This window comes from Lates calcarifer, linkage group LG11, assembly GCF_001640805.2.
Source record: "Lates calcarifer isolate ASB-BC8 linkage group LG11, TLL_Latcal_v3, whole genome shotgun sequence".
NCBI classification, from domain to species: Eukaryota; Metazoa; Chordata; class Actinopteri; family Centropomidae; genus Lates; species Lates calcarifer.
The window spans coordinates 5,883,790-5,905,498 of NC_066843.1; the positions used below are offsets into that span (position 1 = coordinate 5,883,790).

General features: G+C 42.1%; 1 protein-coding gene across 1 annotated transcript; it reads right to left on the reverse strand.

Moving 5' to 3' along the window:
- Positions 1-84: 84 nt before the first annotated feature.
- On the reverse strand, positions 85-20,544 carry cntnap1 (contactin associated protein 1). The gene is made up of 24 exons (XM_018702286.2): positions 19,579-20,544; positions 14,848-14,949; positions 14,136-14,329; positions 13,690-13,843; positions 13,089-13,292; positions 12,516-12,700; positions 12,263-12,412; positions 11,859-12,120; positions 11,541-11,690; positions 11,283-11,457; positions 10,746-10,852; positions 10,504-10,626; positions 9,946-10,149; positions 9,684-9,840; positions 9,477-9,604; positions 9,209-9,382; positions 8,889-9,107; positions 8,529-8,768; positions 8,177-8,416; positions 7,924-8,051; positions 6,826-6,919; positions 6,462-6,692; positions 6,324-6,368; positions 85-3,729 (listed from the first exon to the last, which is right to left on the reverse strand). The coding sequence occupies exons 1-24, from the start codon at positions 19,637-19,639 to the stop codon at positions 3,530-3,532; spliced, it is 3,927 nt and encodes a 1,308-aa protein (XP_018557802.1). The 5' UTR covers positions 19,640-20,544; the 3' UTR covers positions 85-3,529.
- Between the last annotated feature and the right edge of the window lie 1,165 nt (positions 20,545-21,709).

The window sequence follows — 21,709 nt, forward strand, 5'->3', positions numbered from 1 at the left end:
TATGCTGATCTAGTCCTTATGTGTGTTAATCGTAAACTGTCACTGAGCTAAGAAGCGTCTCACCTAAAATAACACATTAACAACTTCCTTCAAGCTTCTTTTATTGAGGTGACAGTTTGGCTTTGCCTTGATTTACACAGTAATGGTCATTTACAGTGAAAGTATTACAAAACAAAATTGAGCGTACTGAAGAGAAAAAAAAATCCTAAATTTCAGTGTGGTCACAAACACAACTGTAATCATCACTTCTGGTTGTTGTTGCAGAGGGATCCAGTTTGATGGTGAAGAGAAATCTAACCTGGTCTAACCTGACTACACCTCACTCTGGTGTTTTACCTTCTGATTTCATACATGATATCACTGTTGACTGGGTATCTGCTGATTTATTACTGAGTGTTAAAAAGTCTTAAGGCTTTTATAGGTACTAAAATATTATGTAAATAGAGCACAGTACAGGATTACATGCAAATCATGTTTTTTTTTTACTCAACCTAATTTAACTTTATTCCCCTTTGAATATCATTTTTTATTTAAATTCTGATATTAATCCTCAACTAGCATTTAACTCCATGAAGCATTAAACAGCACTGACTAAGTCTCACATCACGTGGAATCAGCAGATATCCAGTCTGAGCTAGGAACATCTTGTTGGTCTGCTCCCTCTACTGGCCATTTTATCTTAATCCGTTTTAGCCACATCCTTGCCTCCGTTAGTAGGAAGCAGGCTGGGCACTTCAAAATCAGCTCAGGACAGATTGAGCGTGCTTCTAACATCTCATACAAACTACTGGTACCTGAACATGGTGAAGCCACACTGAGCTTCACCCAGGCCTTGTTTCTGTCTTATTCCTCTACTGTTGGTGCACTACAATAAGTGAGCTGGATAGTTGGTATCAGTGCACATTAGGTTTTTGTTTTTTTTTTTTGTTTGTTTTTTTAAGTCATAATGTTACATCAGTAAGTTCTTGGTGGGTATAATATACAAACACTAAAACATCCAGTCAGTCACACATACACACGCTCCAGGGACCACGCATGAATTAACTAGTGAGTTGCAATGAAGTGACACTGCTAGGCTGAATGTTTATAATCCATTTACCAATGAATACAGTGAGGTGTATACATTTATATAATACATAAGTCGACTCTTTCCTAATAGGCAACAAAGCGTATTTGACCCAAGTTTGTTGGCTTGCAACCTAGTATGAACTTTTGAGTGGTGATTGTCCATTTAACAAAAACACATGTATCAATCAGAAATCAACAGTTTCACTCTTTTTGCTTTCTTTTCAAATTCATTCATCTCTTCACAGCACATTCTTAAAAATAAATGCCAGCTTTGGCCAAATCTGTACATTTTCATACATTATTAGCAAGTCGTGCCTTTACAGTAATTGCAGTTTTTACATCTACTGTACATTCTGTCACTGTACAATGTTGCACAGTCCTGCCCGTCTGTAACAGAGGGAAAACCAACAAAGTTGAGTTTTGGAGGTGTATCAGCACTACAGAGAACAAGTACTGTACTTTCTTTATCCTGAGCATTCGGAAAAGCTACCATGAATAATTTTACTTTCAGTGCTAAAGCAGCCTCCAGTAAAAACCTCAGAGCAGGTATCCACTGTAGAGTCTGCTCATACATTACAGAGTCAAAGGATTTACATTCAAAGCACTCCATTCATCTGAATTTAAACTTGTTTTGTATAAACCATAGGAATAAAAAAAGTCGCTTAACACATTATTCATATATTCACGTATACACTCATTACATCCTATTTGCTATTGTGCAGTTGCAAATTAAACTGAGACTTTAACATCATTGGTGGCTGGAAGAAGCTCATATTATTGCATGTTACTGCAAAGTGCGCTCATGCTCTACATAGGCATAGCTGATCTGTTGCAAATGTATTACTTTTTTCTCCATTTTTTTCACATACACAATAGTGCCTTATTGAGGAGAGCTGCAGTGAGTGATGATAGCCCTAAGCTTTGGTTGCACCACACATCAAATGAAATTTCATCTTTGCCAGAGAAGGAAATTTCATTGGACTACAGGTAAAACTTTGAACTTTCCACTGAAAGCAGCTAAACAAGCAGCAGCAGCGATGACAGGGCAGTCGGCCACTGTCCTACAGCATTATGCAAAAATATTCAAGCAGTGTGAGTTAGAAGTAAAATATTAGCATTTACACTCTTGTGGTCCTCTGTACATATGTTACTCTGTGTGTGTGTGTGTGCACGTGTGTTTTATGTATGCCTCTCCACAATATAGGGAGCAGCTGTTTCCTGAAAAGATGCTTTTTATTGGAGACGAAAGGATTGCGAGAAGACTGATTCTTTTGTAATGCTTTTGTAGAGAGATGTCTGCCGAGTCAAACACTCTGTAGCACCGAGCTATTGGCAGCTTGACCGTAATATAAGCAACCAGAAGTAAGACAGAAGGAATGAGAACTTGGATTATTTAGGTCACCCTGTCCCTGGCTAGCATCATCGTGCTGACTTGTGTTTTGATTCCACAGTACACCAACAGTCTGTTAGCTCTCACACCTAGAGGTACAGTGTCTTCAAATCATCACACTCTCATTCCTGAAGCCCCATAGCTGAGAATGTGAGCATACTGTGATCGGCAAAGCTGCTATCTACTGACACTATGGCAATTCTGAACCACTTACATGTGCCATTCTGTATAGGTAATGCACTGTTATAGGCTGCAATACATCAAATATAAGCATATATACCTTTTACAATCTTTATATGTGTCATCTCAAAGCTTAACTTCTCAAAGCTCCATGCTTGTCAGTTTGTTCTCTCTTCAGTTGGTTGTTTTTATTCTTGAACACCAGTTTTGTTTGATTTGGATGTGCTGCACCAGTTTGGTACACCAGCTCTCAGATGTGCTCATCGCTCAAACCCAAGGTGGATTATGAGCTTCGGTGTCAAAGATAGCTCCGTGAGAGATTGTCATCAAAAGGTATATTTTAGATGGTGATAAATCTATACAGTAAGATATTGGTAGCTTTACTCTGTCTCAAAAATGGCTCAGAGAAGAAATCAATCAATAAAAGCCTGAATACTTTAAACTGAATTTCCGAAATGTGATTAAACGTCCCTTAAAAATCCTTTTCCCACAGTGTCTGATCTAAACCCTATCTGAATAAGCTATTATGTTTACTTCAGATCAAGCTTGCTCAGATGAGGCACTTCAGTATTTCACCCTGCAATACAGTGTGAGACTTGTTGGCTACTCACGTAACATGGGGCTTGATTTGAACTTTATAACCCAGCAAAACTAGAACTTACCAAAATACGTACTATGTAGAGCACCAGGCATCAGATCCCACTCAACCGGGGAAAGGAACACAAACAAAATTGTAAAAAAAAAAAAAAAAAAGAAAGAAAGAAAGAAAGAAAGAAAACAAAACAATTAGAAAACTTAATACAGGTATCTGTGGTTGTTGTAAGTGCTATTTCCCTCTGCCCAACCCCTCTAGTCAAACCCCAACCCCACTGTCCCATAGGTCCTGTGATGCTAGTCACTCCTAAACTCCTCTTCAATTTCAGGGAGGTTCTTTTTTTCTCTCCTCAGGGTTTCGGTCAGTGGCCTAGCGCTGCTGGGAGACTCCAGGTTCTTGGGTTCATTGGTGTGGTAGCTGCCCTTCTGCTGATACGCATAGATATAGATGCTGTACAGGCCTCCGAAGAGCAGCAGCAGTGCCAGGATGACAATGACTGAAAGATAAAAATAACACTGTCAGAGTTAATCTGCAACACAATGGGGAAAGAGAGACATACTGATGAGGAGCAGGCTCTGTTTGACTGAATTTCTAGTGCTGTATTATTACACTATTATATCAGCCAAACTGGCATGGGTGAATTATGGTCTGATATTATCTATATTGACAATAATATAAAACCCTATATTCTCTTTCCGGTAATATCCAAGTCGGGATTCTAAATATGCATTGAGTCCAAACTGCTATATCAGATGTCCATTGTGCCTTTCCTGCTATGTGTTTGGCTTGAAGTGTGCACTTCACATCCACAAGCCAGTGCTGGTCTTTTTTCTTTGGTTTTCTTTGTCAGTTCAAGTCCATGGTATCACTGCCCTTTTCTTTTTATTCAATTTAATTCAATTTATTTGTGCTGTGTAAGATGAAACCAATCAGGGTGCCAGTCTCAGACCCTCAGGGCAGCTATTCCTTGTTTTTGCCCCATAAATATTGAATTCAGTCTCATCAGATCTAGAGTCAGCTTTCAGGACACAAAGTATATTGGTGCCTCGTGGCCTGAGAGGTCTGCTGGCTTTGTAAATGGAGAGCATTATCTGTGTATATATACTGTGATCTTTATACAACGCAGAGAATCTTCAATTGAATTCTGAAATAGAAAGGCTGTGAGTGGAGTTGAGGAGGACTGGAGTGATCTTTTTACTCTGCTTAGCACTCAGGCATCTACATTTTTAGCTCAACGAGTCATGAAGAGCAGCAGTAACATAAGTTTTTAGGATCAGGCTGGGACAGGAAACCCCTGATATTAGAGATATTTCTCAGATGGTAAACAGCTACCCTTGTGATGCTTCTAATGTGACTGCCAAAGGTCAAATCAGCATCCAAAATGAGTCCTAAATTTGTAATGTGGCCGCTTTTCACAGACCATCTGCCTCTGAGCTTTGGTACTCACAACCAGAATTGTTCATGTTTGCAACATGTGCTTGAACTCAGTAGCTCAAGCTGGTGCCTCACAGCTAAAGGTTCAAACCTCAGCCCTCATTCATTTCTGAGTGTAACTGTAATGCTCCCCTTTGCTCGGTTTCCTCCCACAGCCCAAAGACAAGCAGGTCTTTTGAACTGGAGACATTATATGCCTGAAGGTGTGTGTTTGTTTGTCAGTCAGGGTAATGGACTTGCAAAATGTCCACAGTGTCTCTAGACTTTCTGCCAATGCATGCTAGTAAAGGCCTCTGAGGTTCATACCCTCAGTAAGTGGGTATAGAGAATGGATCAGTACTACTGCTGATAAAATATAACCTCTGACGCACTATGGTACTTTTTTTTTCCTCTAGGAAAAATAGACTGCACCAAGTGTTTAGAGCAGGAAAGAAACTATGACAGAATTTATTCACTAGTACAACTTAGCATTTTATCGGCATTTAAAGCAAGAGGTGTAATTTCTCAGTCATAACCATTTTATCCTGAACAGTATATCAGAGAGGAATGATGTCTGATAACCAGAGGGGACCATTGTCGGGAAGCCCGAATGGCTGCGCTAATCTTTAATGACATGCTGATGTCTTGCATTAGCATAATATCTCCGAAGCTGAATGATCTATTAAGCTGAAGCATGTATCAATGATGAAGAGTAAGCTGGGCCCATGCAGACTAAATATAGCTGATCCCGTAAAGGTCTCAGACAGGGATGGAGCAGGGAGCCTGTGCTGCACTTTAATCCTAAGACTCCAGCCTCTCCTGCACATCAGGGGGACCTGCTCCAATTTTTTTCCATTGTCTGTAATACTGTGCTGCAGACTGTTCAACTGGTTTTTACACTCACCATGACCTCTTGTAAAAAGGTGAGATGTTATCATGGGGATTAAATAGATGAAGAAATATATTAAATATTGATGTTCCAGTATCTACAGCTATACAAAGAACAACATATTTATCATATGTCATATCAGTATTTCAGCTTCAGTTTCATGCTTTATATTAAAATTTCCTTTATATAAAAATTCCCTTACATAATTGTGCTGTTGTCATTGTGCCATGATTATGGTGATAAAGGAATGGATGCTTGTGCTGTTAAAGTTATTGTGCTAATTGTGAATTATCTATTAAGTATTGTAAACAAATGTACAAGTATGTAGCAGACATGCAGAAGTGACAGATAATTTCTAATATTAACTCATACACATATAAACACAGTGCATAATGCAACAGGTCATTAGAAACTTTATTTTTCAATAAGTTGTTTTTTTGGTTTTGTGCCACACGTAATAAATTTGAGCCTGCAGTCAGACGCTTGAATAAACACTCAAAAGCCCACATTGGGATCTGACAACCCCGCTCTAATTTAGGATTAGAGGATTTGAGGAAAAAAGGAAAGAGAATTTCAAACGGCTGATTTGAGTCATCTGAGTCATCTGGAAGAGGGGGGAAATAGTGAGTAAAATAGAAACAAAGGTTGAAGCAGTGCTTCAAAATAAACTGGATAAACTGCTCAATGTCACATTTTTGAATGCAGCAATTCAGAAACAAGGCAGATATGCAACATTTGTATATTCAGGACAGTGTGTGAAGTCTATTAGAGTACAGATCTGATCTTACCTGTTATCCAAAATAGGCCTAGGTCATCATGGATATAAAAATACTCTGAAAGAAAGAGAATCACAGTGAAGTAGATGAACAGAAAGTACTATTCTCTTCATGTATTAATGGAACATATATACACTCATATAAACTCACCTATGCCAGTAAACCAGGGGTCTACCTCCCATGGTACGTAACCCAGGACAGGAGGGAAGGCGCCACAGTTCGATTCAGAGACGTAGCCCTGAGTCGTTACCGGAGGATCTGTTTCATTCGGACGGAAAAGGGCCTTTAAAGGGGCATAGACGTTGTATCTCACTCCAGATATGCAGCCTATGAACCCTGGAGCATTATGCCTCTGGATTTCATAGTCGATGTCACCAACCTCTGAAGGAGCAGACACAAACAATAAATATAAGAGACTACTACTATATGTCAAATAAATAATGCATGAACGATACTAGCAGCAGGATGAGTACATTACATGTCCTCATTGACAAGTGGTGAATTAGACTTTTACCCATCACTCTGCCGAGGAACATGGACTTTGGAGAGTCAAACCTGGCATCCTCCACTAAAGTTATCTTTTCCACTATGGGCTCCATGTAATCCACCTGTAGACAGGGTAGTGATACAGGGTAGTAAAAATAATTTTTAAACTGCCACAATACCACAAATAGAACTAATTGCAAAAATATACATATTTATGTGAGCAATTACAAAACCACAGCTGCTGCAGTTTACCCTAACTGTATTCTGGATATTTGGTATAAAACAGCTATTAGTATATTTAATGGTTCAATGTCTTGGGAAGTCTCCTCTTCATCTAACTCTCTGCACAAAAACAAATAAGCTTATTCCCTCAGACAGCAAGCTATTCCTTTTTGTTGAAATTCATGGATCAGTGTTTTCTTGTGATTTAAAGATTTGTATCTGCTTTGGAAATGTTTGTTAGTTGGACATTCTTAAATTAATGCACAACTGTGTGGGTCCTTGGGTCCTGCCAAGGTTCCAGGTTTTTTCCATTTTTTCCTTGTTCTTCTGTTTCCTCTTCCCTTGTGTTTTTTGTGTGTCTGTGGGCGGGGTGATCCTCCCTGCTCTTCACCTGCTCCAATCAACTCCTGACCCTGGAGGCAGTCATAGCACACCTGGTTCTCATCATCTCGTTAGCTCTGCATGCTGGCTGTCCAGTCACTCAACATCAGATTGTTCAGTCTACTTACATGGTAGTCAAGGCTCTCTAGTGTTTATTAGTCTCTAGTTTTTGTTGTTCCTTGTGATTTGCCTTTAACTAATCGTTTTTCTCCTGTGCTCCAGGATGACTCCCTGTCTGCCTGCCTGCTACACATCTCAAGCCCAGCCATCTCCATCCACGGACTCACTGCTCTACCCCTGTTCGTCTGCTCGCTGCTCATTCATCCTCTGGTCTACAGCTCGCCTGCTCTCATTCCAAGAAATCCAGTTCAACTTGTCCCGTGAGTCTGTGTCTTTTGCGTCCACTAAATTACCTTTGGTTACAACAGTGTGCAGTTCTTCTAGACATAAAAACATGATTTTACTGAAAATAACATAAGCCACAGAGCAGAGTTTACACAGTAACAGCAGTGAGAGCATGAACCTGTGTTTTGATAGTTCTGTTGTGTCTGGTTATGTTGACATAATGGGGGTATCCATCTGCCAGGTTTCGGGGAGTCAGCTGGTACTTGTGTGTTATGAGCCCCAGCCTATACCTCAGATCTACACTACCTGTGGAGAGAGACACAACAAATTGCATTAGTATTATATACTGATATACTGTTGCATTACATCAATGCTGAGTTTCAATGAAGTTTTTGTGAGACTCAGGCTAATTGTTTCTGAGCTTCTCCTACCATCAGTCTTAAGGATGACAGCGATGTAGTCCTGAACGAAGGAGCTGATGTAGAGCAACACAGCTGGCGTGTGGACAGTGCTGAAACTGAACTCTATGTCATCTGCTGTGTCGTTGTAGCCGAGGCTGAAGTTGTCATAGTGTGGGTCGATCCAGTTGGCCCATGCCGCTTCGTCTGTCACGGGCTTCTTTCGTATGTTGTACCTCAGCCACGAGCCAATCTCAAAGTAGGCTCCAATATCTAAGAAAAGATCATTTAGGACTTAAGATATACACATTTGTTTGAAAGTGTAGCTGCACCTGATGTCAGTTATAGTTCTGTCTGGTTTCTAGAGAAACATGTCTGAACTCACCTTTATGGCAGTAGAAACCATCAAAGGCTGTGTTGTTACAATCACAAGTGTAGGAAGCATAACCCTCGATACACTGGCCGCTGTTTCGACATGGTATAGTAGCATTGAGACACTGTCCTGTACAATTCCTCCTTATACCCTGTTCTTCATTTACTTTTCCCTCAAGATCCAGAGGAACACCGTTCATCCGTAACCCTCGAAGACATCCTAAGAATGGTCTCAGGGTGCGGTTGGCTGAACCTAACACACAGAATGATTTTATCAGTGGTTATTCACTTTCAATCAAAGTTTAGAGGACAAATTCAGTCTTCTCTGAGTCATGCCAGTTTTAAGCTTCCAAATTAAACTTGGGCAACCTACCTACTAAGAGAGGATGAGTAAACTTCATGGTGATGAAGGTCTGACCTGGGAAACGTTTCACAGCCCAAGGCTGATAATCAACCTTGATCCTGGCCAGCTTCACATTGAGTTCAGCCTGAACAAAGTGCCACTCATTGTCATTGAGTGGCACAGGGGAGTGTAGGGTCACATTAAGGATGCCATCGCCAACCATAAACACAAAGGCAAGGTCATGGGTGGCTGGAAAAGGAAAAAGGAAAAAAAAAGCATAGTTATTCTTTGACAAATCTTTCAGTCATGTGAGGAGTGGTAGTTCCCTGCCAACAGGTGATTCAACTCACTATTGAGCTCTATACGTATAAAGTTTCGAAGCTGGTCATCAGAGTTCTCCAAGAAGACACAATTGCCACGATATGTTTTGAAGTGGAAGGAGATGTCGGCAGTGGTTCCAGGCTTGAAGGTGGGGAAGGTTATGTAGGTGGGCTTGGTAAAGGATATGGTGTTCCAGATGTTTCCTGTGGGAAACATCAAAATACATGTTAAACAGAAAAACAACTACCAGCCTTCCAACAACACTGTGTGAGCACAACCCATTAAATTTCAGCTCACTGTCGCCATGGCAGCGGAGGGGCCCAACAGTGAAGTGTGCTTCTGAGCCGGTCCTGTTGGTGTCTCCAACCACCACTTTCCTCACAGGCAGATGGTCTCTGAAGTCCAAGTAGCCCTTATCGGAGTACCTGAAAAGCCATAGTGTAGACATTAAAACATCAACATCACAGATATAAGCTAAACCTGCTTAATGTGCCCCTCTCTCACCATTGTCTATAGTCAGCATCGCAGTTGCATTGAAACTTGGGGTCCGTGCAGGTTTGGTTGATGGCACAGCCACACTTTTGGACCTCTCTGAACGTCCCACCCCAGTAATAGTGACTCTCATTGTTGCGACCAATCCAGTAACCAAAAGGTCTTCCATCTATTTTGGAAAGAAATGACACGTTAGTGTGTCATTCAAGTTCCCTGTCCTTCTTAATGTCCATTAGCACACTGCTAAAATATTAACCTGACTACTCCCACTTACTGGGGGTGTTGAGGAGACGAGACTTGTAGCAGGAGTAGTCGATCCACTGTTCACAATACATGGAGGTGTTGGCCAGAGCAGTGACTTCATCCCAGGAGGCATTCCAGTAGTTGACATTTCCTATATATGGCTGGTCTATTGAACTCCCAGTCACCTTGGTGCCATCCACTCTGTCATGCATAATCACTGTCCAAGCTTTATAGGCTGTGAGGAGGAATGACAGATATAGGTCATAGGTGGGGAGAATGATAATGAGAGAAAAATTAAAAGGGTGAAAAGCAATTTAAGGTCTGATAAGAATGTCTCAAAGCTGAGACACAGAGGCCCACCTCAGAGGAAGAACAATTTTCCAACACACACACATACAGAAACAGCTGGGCCTATCTCGTTTGATGAACCCTTTTAATTTCCCATTAAATTTTCAGCACACATTTCTCATTACAGGAACGACTTGACGTTTTGCTCTCCAAATTTTCATTAACAACCCACAGAGGACCTAGCGAATACTGAACACAATGCTGATGAAGCTGTATTTTATCAGTGACAGTGCTTGCTTACACTTCATTTTGCAGTACACCTCAAATGGTTTCAGCGGCCCACTGAGATCAGGATCGATGGTGTAGTTTCCAGACCAATACTTGCCACTGAGTCTGTAGGCTTCGCATGACTCTTTATAAACAGCTGTTTGAGGAAAGACATGGTCAATTTGTTATCATTTGGAAGAAATATAGCACGGGCCTGGTGCAAATAAGTGTGAAGAAACCTTTATTACAATGTTAAGATCACCAGCTGGCACTTACACATGTGACACACTTCTCCTTTATAGCCTGTGTTCTCACAAAGACATATAAAATCATCCCAGGACTGGATGCATCTGCCTTCATGTTCACATGGATTCGGGGTACATCTGTAAACAGAGCAGATGTTTATTCTGAGTAGTTTGACATTAAAAAAAAAGTGACAGACTCACATAAATGTGTTATTTCCGATCTTTCATTTCCACATTATCTCTTATCTCTATGATATTAATTTCTCACTGAAAACATTCAGACAGGGTTTATGAGGTGAAACCTACTATGAGGTGATGAAGGCCATCAACTCTAAGGAAGTGATGTCTTACTCTAAAGACTCACAATTCAGTGCCACATGCTTTACAAACATCTTGAATGAGATCACATTACAGCTCCATAAAAGAGCCAATAAGAAGTAGCAATTACAAATCATCAAAGTGAGTGTGTGTGTTTTTGTAGGAATATAGTATTTGAACACATGCAATGCTATATCTGTTTGTTTCCATATGCAACTTGTCTGTTGTTATTTTAAGTGATGTTTCATACCTGTCAGTGATGCCACAGGTTCCTAACAGCAGCTCAGCATAGCGTCCCCACTGTCGTTGCAGAATAATGTCGATATCAAGCTGTTCATTGTCAATGAAGATATGCTGCATGCAACCATGGAAGCGGTTCAGCTTGGTCTCACACTTCCTGATGGTGTTATTGGTTTTTGGACAACCTGAGCACAGGAAAGCGAACACTGTATGAATTTAGGGTAGATGTTGATTTTGTTGTCAGCGATTGTTTAAGTCAACACCACACCTCCAAAAAAGTAGCGGTCCCCAGTCCGGATTGTGAAGGGGTTGGTGATCTTTAATGGAGAGCCCTCCTCCTCATCAATTGTGAGGGTCAGTAGGTTGTCTCTAGCTGCCAAATCCACTGTATGCCAGTAACCATCATTCAGCCTGTACCCTAGAAATTGGAGAAATGCCTGTCATGCAGTGGTTCTACTATAAGAACAGAGATCACATGTACAATGCACAGCATTCATCTAAAACTAACTTTTTGCTAAACTAGCTGAAACTATATTCATGATGCATACAAGGCCATCTGACAAGGCCAAAGATTACATAAGCCTACCTGCAGCAAACTGGAGTTTCTTCTTCCCAGGCTGGAATATAGTGACGTTGATCTGTCCCTCACTCAGACCCAGCTCAAGGGCACCCAGGTCATCAGCAAAGCGCGTGAACATTAACAGCCCTGTGTAGTCCCAAGAGCGGAACTTGAACTTGACAAACATACGGGGCCTCCTGAAGAAGCCCGGAACCTGCAGGTAGTTGTTGGGCCCGGCAAAGGTCATTGGTTTGAGGAGAATGTCACGGCAGGCAAAATGCATCTTTTTCTGAGGGTGAGAGAGAAAAATCAGAGAAATAACTCAATCAGCTTGGGTGAAAACAATTCTGTTGATTGTGGTTCTGCTTAAGACGATGAAATGGATTATATAATGACTGAAATACTGAATAAAGGTTTGTATTAAGCCCCACCTTTCGTGGTATGCGGATCTCGGAGTCTTCTCTCTTGGCCTTGTCAATGATGTTGATGCCATTGATGAAGACATTCTCCAGGCAGCCCCGGAAATTTGGTGTGGTAGGGAGATGAGGCAGGTTCTGCTCTATTACTCCTCCCACATACAACTAAACGGTATTAAAGCAGTCAGTTACCCTCATTGACCCAGAATTCATAATCACTAATATGAATATAAGTAAAGGAGGATAATGAACTCAGATGCTGAGTTACCTGTGTATCTAGATCCAGGTGGGTAAACTCTCCGTTACAGATGGCTGTCACTGTCTGACTGTCCACTGTGAAGTTCACCTGTCTACCGTAGCGCTTGATGGTGACATAGTGCCAGTGTAGGTTATCTAGAAGGCTGCCAGCAGTCAGTGTAGTTCGGCCATTGACTTTGTGCACTACACTGCTTCCTGGAAAACAGAGGGCAAAAGCAAATGCTTGAGAGAGAAATAAGAGAACTGCTGATTTTTTCACATCAAAGAAATTGTGGGGCTGCAGCCAACAGCCAAACCAACAATATTGATTTCAGGATTGAGAGAAGCCTGCCTCTTTCTGAGATGGATGCCACTGTCACATAGGCCAATATTTTCTTCACTCACAACTGTACAACAAAGACCCTTCCATATATTTCAACTTTCAGGGTGTCCCTGTGGCTTAGGAAATGAGGCGCTGACCAGGTCTAGTCTGGGACCTTTTGTTGCATCCCTCTCTCTCTTTCATTTCCTGTCATTTCTCCAGTGCCTGTATAACAAAGTCATTCCCAAATACTATTTGTCAGACGAATGACTCATGCTGTACCAAGGCTGATGTGTAGATACAGACGTCCTCTCTTCAGCTCCAGGGTGAAGAGGTCTCCCTGAATTCCCTCACTGTGCAACAGCAGACCATCCTGCTCCAGAGTCTTGAAGTTTATGGCAATGTGGTCCTGCATTGTGCGGGACCTCTTTCCTGGGTACATGTAGACTACCGAGTCATCCCCGTTGTACTGTAGCACATAGGAATCTGAAACATGGAGCAAAATTTCAAAATATATTTAGGATTTCCAGAATAACTACAGACTTAAAATACTGTCTGTGTTGTTTTAAGTAAGGTGCATATAAGGTCATATGCAACCTTATTCAGCATTTATTGAGGTTTTAGGGATTATCTAACTAAATGCTACATGGCACATTTCCTAGAGCATCTCATATGTGTTGACATTTAGCTAGAGTAGAATAAGCATAAATCAGGTGATACTGAGCTGAGTCATTCATCATACGTGGGAACATTTTGGAGAATATTTGGCACTTGAATGTAGTGGCATACTGTCAGATTTGGTTAAGCACTGGAATTGTACAATGTCTTCAGATCTGAATCCAAGGCAGTAAATCCTTGTGTACCATCCATCAGTCATTTTTACCATAGGGGCAGCCAAACAGCTCCAGCCTCACGCCAATCTTCCCTCCATTCTCTGTGTTCCACGCCAGAGGCAGCAGGCGAATGTGTTTAGCAGTAAAGGCGTAATGGAAGACATTCCTCTTCACCTGATAATAATTCCAGTTTCCAGGCATCGTCTGCAAACAGATGAGATGAGGAGAGCGGAGAGGGAGTTATTGAGTCACCGCAATGGTGTTAACACCTTATTAAGAGACTGGAGATGAAGTGATGGTGAGATTAGCTTTGTCACTGTTGAGAGAGATAATATGCTGTGCTGTCTTTGTTTCACTGCCAGCAACAATGAAAATGATGGAACACCCACCGAGCGCAGACTGTAAAGATTACGTTTGACTAGTTAATCCTCGACTCATCCCTGTTATGGCCCTCATCCCACCCCAATCCCAACCACTCTGGCTCAATGACACCTACAGAGTTTCCTCCTTTCATGATGTACGGCGTCCACGAGTCTGGTCGGTCTCCATAGAGCAGGGTGTACTTGGTGACCCAGTCATATGAGTTAAAGGTCCCCTGGGTGGCTATGGCCACAAGTCTGTACTTCCTGCCCAGGTCAACCTGCAGCCATGGCTGTCTGTCCCTTGGGGATGGGGACCAGCCACTGCTGCCTGAGGTGATGAAAGAGAAGTGTTTGATTAGAGGGTGACAGATAAAGTTTGACTGGGATGAAATCATGATCAAACCAATTGTGACAACAAAAGAACCTGTAACCTGAATCTGCCATAAGGCAGCCATTTTGAATTAAAACTTGGGGTGGAGAGCTCTAATGAAGCAAGTCAGGGTCAGCTACTTTGTTTTGTCCAGAATTGTACAAACCTTTAATATATAACAGTAATATATTTAGATAATATATGTAGCCAATTACTTATACTGTAAGACTGTATCATACATCAGATATTGATATGTGAGGATGGACAAGTTTAATACTGCAAAACACAAGTGTAACTAATAACAGTAATGTGTTAATACCAGGGCCCCTGTATTGCACATGCTGCAATGGGAGGCATCATTAATGTTATTAGTTACACTTGCCCTTTTCTTGGTATAATATGGTCACATATCAGCATTGAGAAGGTCAATGGCATAAAACTATGAATGAATGCTATATATTGAATTAAAGACTTACCATACAATTTGGCAAAATTGGCAGAATACAGAAAGTTGTATCTGGAAGAGGCCAGAAAGGAGGAGGCATAGAGCCCCGAGACCAGCGGATCAACACATTCTCCTGCAGTGACAACAGGGAAGACACCAAGGTCAGGAGTTATTAAAGAGATCTTCTCAAGCAGCATTCACAACAGGCTTTCAAAAGGACACAGTTCTGGGCAACAAAGACTGGCACTGCTGCACAGCCTGATAAGAAAATATCATTTGGAGTTCAATTAGAGGCTAGTACATGCTCCATGAGACACAAAATACTAATTTCAGGCGCATCAATTCAATTAAATCTGCAGCATAGCACAAACACATTTAGGTTATTTTTCCAGTTTCAAGTATACAGATAGTGAGGTTAAAGATTCATGTTCCACATTAATGCCACAGCCCCTAAATAGCCTCCTTATAAGCAGGTGAGCCAGGGCTTACACATCAAAGTAAGTGTTCTGAGACTGTCTTGGTCAGTGCTACAGAGGCAGAATAAAAATGTTGCAAGTGTCATGTAGATGTCTTTGTGGGTGTGTGTGTGTTTGCCTGTCCGAAAAAGTACATGCAGTTTCATAGGGCAGGAAAGTCAAAGTCAAACTGAGACTGTGGCTGTGTCATGGTGAGCTGCTGTATCCTGCATGTGGTTATAAGACCGATAGGACCATCACCCATCTGCTGAGGCTCGCTCCTCGGCCCACAGCTATTAAAACTGACCATAATTCTACCTAATCTTGCTTGTGCCACTGCTGTGGATAAATGCGCAATGCCCTCACCTCAAGCTGCAAGAGAAACACTGTCTCATTTTAAGTGCTGAAATATGCTCTTTAATATCCCCAAAAGATTTAATATAGATAGGCTAAAAAAAATATAGATGGATTGGGCTTAACTTGAATGAGAAGGTCAATAGATCTGAGTGTGTTCAAGACCAACTGAAATATCGAAATGAGGTACACGAAAGCAGCTCCAGCGTGACCTTCCTCTTTTATTGGTATAATCCTCTCTAAACTTTTGGAGTTGTTTACTGGTAAACAGGAGTTCTGGTGTTGTAATTCCTGTTCTTACAATAGCAGAGGTCATGGAGGGCAGGAGAAAAGGCAGTAGACAGTGGCTGAAAACAGGAGACGTTAGCAGAATTAGCATGCGGGCTGCAGATGGAACAATTTTAAACAACTTTGTAGAGGAGAAGAGTGGGTGTTCAGAGCAGATCTTTACAGTGAAGAAATATGACTGAGAGAGTAGCAGGCTTTCATCCACTGCCTTGCACTACCTTAAATGTGACATGGAACATACTGCACATGAGCCACTGTACAGCATGAATACAGCATTTTGTGCCTTATCTGGAAAAAACAAGTCACCTGAACATGAGTACTGTCACCTTTTGTGCAAGGACACGCTGCACAGTCAGGTGGAAAATAACGTGCTGAGCAAGGGAAATGTGACCTTGACTCTCTGCCTCTGTCTACCTCCCTAAGAAGCTTCCTCACCATCTCTATCATACAGAAATCCCTGCTATATTGCACATGATCGATAAAACATCTCTGCTGCATCATTCCATTACCACACTGTAGAGCCATTTCAAGAGCTAAAACGGCCATTAAGAGGAAAATATTTGGGAGCTTTGTGCTGCAGGTACACAACCAAAGCTCAGTTGCTGCTAATGGCTGGAAATGTATCGATTTGCTTTAATCCCTCAATTAGTAGTAAGAGGAGAGGAATTTGACTTTTAAATGTGAAGAGCATCCCAGACTGCAGCAGGTTAACCCAGGCCACTCAGCTTCTCAGCTCCTCCTTACAGCAAGACCGTCACGCACTCTACACCCTCACCTATTCAACGCCTCGCTTTCATTCCCTCACTCTGACTCCTCTCTCTTTATCTCCATCCCAACCCTGAAAATCATCCACCCTTTTGTGCGCTCGCTGCATCCCATTACCTCATACTCTCTCACTCATCATCATCTGGCTAATTTTTACTTCTTCCTCTCTCTGCCGCTCTCTCTCCCTCTCTTCCCATGTGGGCGTTGTCATGTTGCAGTATCTAAAGTGTACCTGAAGCCTGTGCAGAACATCCTGTCACTAGGTTTTCACCCCCTCTACTTGTGATCCTGCATCCCCCCCTCCCTTCTCTGCACCACACGGAGAAATCTCACTCTCCATTTATCATTAAGGGGATGTGGGGAACAGTGTGGCTGTGTAGAGCTCCAGCATCACTCCTGCTGAATCATCAGTCTGCTGTAAGTGTAGGCTGGTCTGTCTAGGCTGACACATCACTACTGCCAGTTACATACAGTATGCAGAGAGGCACCTCCTCTGGTTGTCACTCTATGACGTCTAGCTGCTGCAGATTCAGACAGCAACCCTGCATGTGTGCAGATGTCAATTGAATGTGGATGTCTACCAACATTAGATCAAAAAAATACTGCAACAGAACATAAGGGTAGTAAAAATATAGCATGCTCTATTAAAGAGAGTTCACTAAATTATTTATACGTAGGCAGGCATCACAGTGGGTGGTGTCTGACTACTGCCAGGGATAAAAAACAAAACTGTACAGCACATCACAATCACATTCAGGTTTAAATCTGGATCTCAAACAGCTACATGCTTCTGTCTAAAAGAATAGAGAAGCTAAGTTTCCACACAGAGCAGCACACCCCTCCTTCTCCAAATACTAGTCCAAATTTACCCTCACATGGACTAAACAGTCAGTCCCCTGTTGCTCAAGCTGTAAAGCATGACAGAATGCACAAAGCATAAACTGAGATTTATGCATATGCATCTCACCCACACCCATCAATTCAAACACACACACACTTTATAGAGTGAGTCTCAGACCCACCCCACCCTGGGTCACAATGCTCTGGGATCTGAGGCTCCATTTTAATCTGGCACAGCTCCACTGTGCACATCCACACAGCAAATATACAGTTGCCCTGGCCTGTAATAAAGTACAAGCAAGATCAAGATCTACAGCAAGCCAAACCCACAGGTCTCAGCTTAATGGGTAACACCCAGTGATCCAATGAGGTTATCAAGCTTCTACTTGAGTGCAGTCTCTCCTTTTTATTCACTTTTCTCTTCTACAGCAAGATAGTGTACAGGGAAGTGAACTGTATTCTATGTGACACAGCTAGTAATTAGCAGTGAGATGATCATTTAAAATATTTTTCATCAAAAAGACTTTACATATATATGTCATATAATGACTAATGCTTGGAGCAGTGATGAAGTCGAGCCACTGAACCTCAAGTCTTGAGTCCCCATTACCTGAGGTCAAGCCTGAGTCTGAGTCATCAAGGTTGAGTCTTAGCACTAACTGTTACTGATGGTACTCGTGCAGATCCGCATGTAGACTGGTGAACTGCCCTTGCACAAAGTTGGATATTGTTAATGTATTGATGTAGCTAACAATATCTTATGCCGAAGTAGTATGGCCTATTGGAAAAAGTAGAGTGGAGTGCAGTCAATGTTCAAGTCAGAGTCCAAGTCCTGGACTCATCAGTGCATCAGTCCAAGTCCTGGTCTCAAGTATTACAACACTGGCCTGGAGAGGAAAGTTATTTCCCTTTAATAGCTCAGAAAAGTGTGTTACATCTATGTAAAGTGGATCCACTCCCATTGACACCCAGTACACAAACTGTAAACCTGGTAAAGCTTTTGTTTCATTGAAATGCACCATGCACAGTTTCACAGTTCAAACTTACTAAGAAGTCACATGACATCCCATCCCTAATCTACATCTCCCATCGATGTCAAAACTAATGAGTCATGCAATGCACAGTATGGGGTTAATTAACGGTCAAGATCTTCTGAGGCCATCTTGACACTGACATCACCAACAAAGCTTATTAGTATGCATACAACATTTGACAGAAGGGTTGCCAGCACCCTTCCCAGAAAACCCCTAGCCCAATTTTATCCCCACACACAGCCCCACCTCTACTCAACTAAATCCACCACATGACTGCTTCATTGATCAGTGGGTAATGATTTCCCTGCCAGGTGAATCCGTCGTGCGCAGGATGCAGAGCTTTAATGGACAGGTGATGGGAACACAAGCCCCCCCCCCCCAAAAAAAAGTACTGCAGTGGGCTGGTCCCGGTCAGGACGCGGAGCCCTGCTCCCTCAACCGCCACTTTGAAAACGTGTTTAGCGGATTTTCAGCAACAGCAACACACATTATCAATGCGACACGGAGATTATTATACCAGAAACAACTAAACAGACTCTGCGGCTGCATCGTGTTCTGCAGAGAAGTCGAGAGTTGAACCCGCACGGTGCAGAAACTTGCATGCTGGCTGAGAGAAAGCACTGCAATGCAGAGAGTCCAGTGCGATAGGGGATCACTGTGCGCACCTTCCGCAGGACCGACGCGGTTTGCCTCTACACTTTTTTTGGTGTGATCCCACAAAACAATGCTTTACTGAAATTGCATTCGCCAAAACAAGCAGTGAAATTTAATGATCCGTGTCAGAAGACCACATCTGGTTTTATCGCAACGTGTGTTGCCCTTCAATGATCCCAACACCTCAGGCTACATTTTACCCTCCAGTGGTATTTTCCACTTATTATCAAATGATATCCTGTAACTTTTTCTTAAGCATACGACCACACGCTAAATAATCTGCAGATAATGCATGTATATACACCTTGAAATATTTTAATGATATTCTAGCAACCGATAACAGATGAACAATTGCTGTTTCACAAGACTTACGTGATGAGCAATGTTGAAAACCCAAAAATAAGAGGCATATGCTCAGTATTTTGCAAGTCATCCTTCACTTAGGACACGTTTCTCCGCATAGGCTATGTTAATTATATCGTAGATTGTTCCGCAGCATCCTCTCACCCCCCTTTAGCCCAACTTTAACTCGCGCAGCTCCAACTCCTCTTCCCGGGATCTCGGGCAGCCTCTACCGGGGCGGGGACGCGCATCGGATGCTGGTGCTGATGCTGCGCCGAGAGCGCGCAATTTCTTCTGTTATATTCTTTAAACAGTTTTATTTTTTACATGTCTGCCGTGCGATGGTGTGGCTCCTGCGTGATACCATTCGGCGTATCTGTAAATGTGTGCTTAGACTGGCAGAGTGCTCGGATGCCAGGTGAGAGGAGGATTTTGTTCCGCAGGAGTCTGGATTTTCAGATGCAGACCAGACTGGAGGGGAAGAAGGGGCAAAAAACTTTTCACGTCCACTGTAGATTGGTCGTATTTTTCAAGAGAACTAAGAATCATATGAGGTTGTCTTCAATCTCCAAACAAGTCTTGAAGAAGTTGTCAAAAACAGCAATTTTCCCTCCGGGCTGTGGATCATAACATAAAGATTTAGTCCTCTTCTTTTCTGCCCTGGCATCTCATATCCTCCTTTGGTACAGTTTTCATGGCTGCCAACTGGCCAACAGTGTTCTGCCTTAGTGAGGGGATTGTTAAGAAGTCTTTCTCTCCAGGAATGCAGATCTGAACCAATCCCAAAATAGGTTGGAAGTCCTTAATATCCTGTATCAGCAGCAGAATTGCAGAGAACGACAACCACAGCAGATCAGCAGGTTTTACAGTTCTGCTGGTTGTCTGCCTTACCTTGTCCAGGTATTCGGTTCATGCCAGTGTACTCACAAATATGCCCATAGCAGAGCAGGTTACAGGATGATGATGCCAGCTGTGCCTGAACTCATCCCTGCACACATATACACACACACAAGAGGGATGGGGGCGGGGTGAGGCTGAGGCAGTGGGGGGATTTGTGGCAATGGGTGGCACACTGACCACAAAATAAAAAGGCTTTGGGATTAAAAAGTGGGTTTATGGGACGTCAGTGTGCCAGCGATGATGTGAGATTGAATGCCTGGGCCAGCGTGGGATTTACCATGTTTTCAATCAGATCAGATTGTCAGTTTGTAAGCTCCCTGATGCTGGTTTCCCCCCCTGAACTACCATAATAGTATAGAATTATATCTGCAGAGAGAAGACAAAGGCAAACAGAAGAAAACAACATGGGAGATTAAAGTAGGACATCAAATCAGCAGGGAAATGTTTTGCAGATGAGGCCCAGACACTGCAGAGGTATTTATTTAACTGACAAGAGACAGGCAGAGAAATGATTTGGTAAAGTAATTTATCTTAATCGCTGAGGAAATCTATATATTTCTCAAGTGTTCTGGAGAGGTTTTCTTATTGATACTGTGCACCTATCTGTATTAGTTACAATATACTTATACTAACATGAGGCTCAAACAAGAAGCAGTGGCACTTAATAAGTGTGAAATTATCTCACACTTACAAGTGTGTTTTGGAGGAAAGCAAGATTTAGCTTAAAGTTTATCACACTTTTAGCCAGTTAAAGATGAAACACAGAAAATATGCTTATTGTATTTCTTCAGTGAGTTTTCTCTATATCAGAGCGAAAGTGCTTTCATGTGAACAGTACATAGACACACACCAAATGTATGCCCTCCCTCCCACACATCTGCACCTAGCTTATAGATGTGAGGGCTGTGGTTAGTCAGGATTGCCATCTGTTTCCCTAACGACTTTTTACATTTGACCTTGCAGTAACCATAGAGACCAGTCCAGAGGAGCCATAATGCCATCCAGTTGGGGTTAAACTACTCATCTGGATAAAACAACACAAAGGCTCAAGTGATAAACTGATTAACAGGAGCAATCAGAGGCAGAATTTCCAGCAAATGTAACTCAGGCTTGCCACAACTCAGCCTCACTTGCAAAGTCATCATGCATTTGGCACCATGTCATAAATATACCTAAAATATTCCTATCTCATCAAATCAGTCCCATAATCCTCTTATTTTTCCCTGCCAGTGGGCTGGAATAATTCCACTTGTTCACAGAC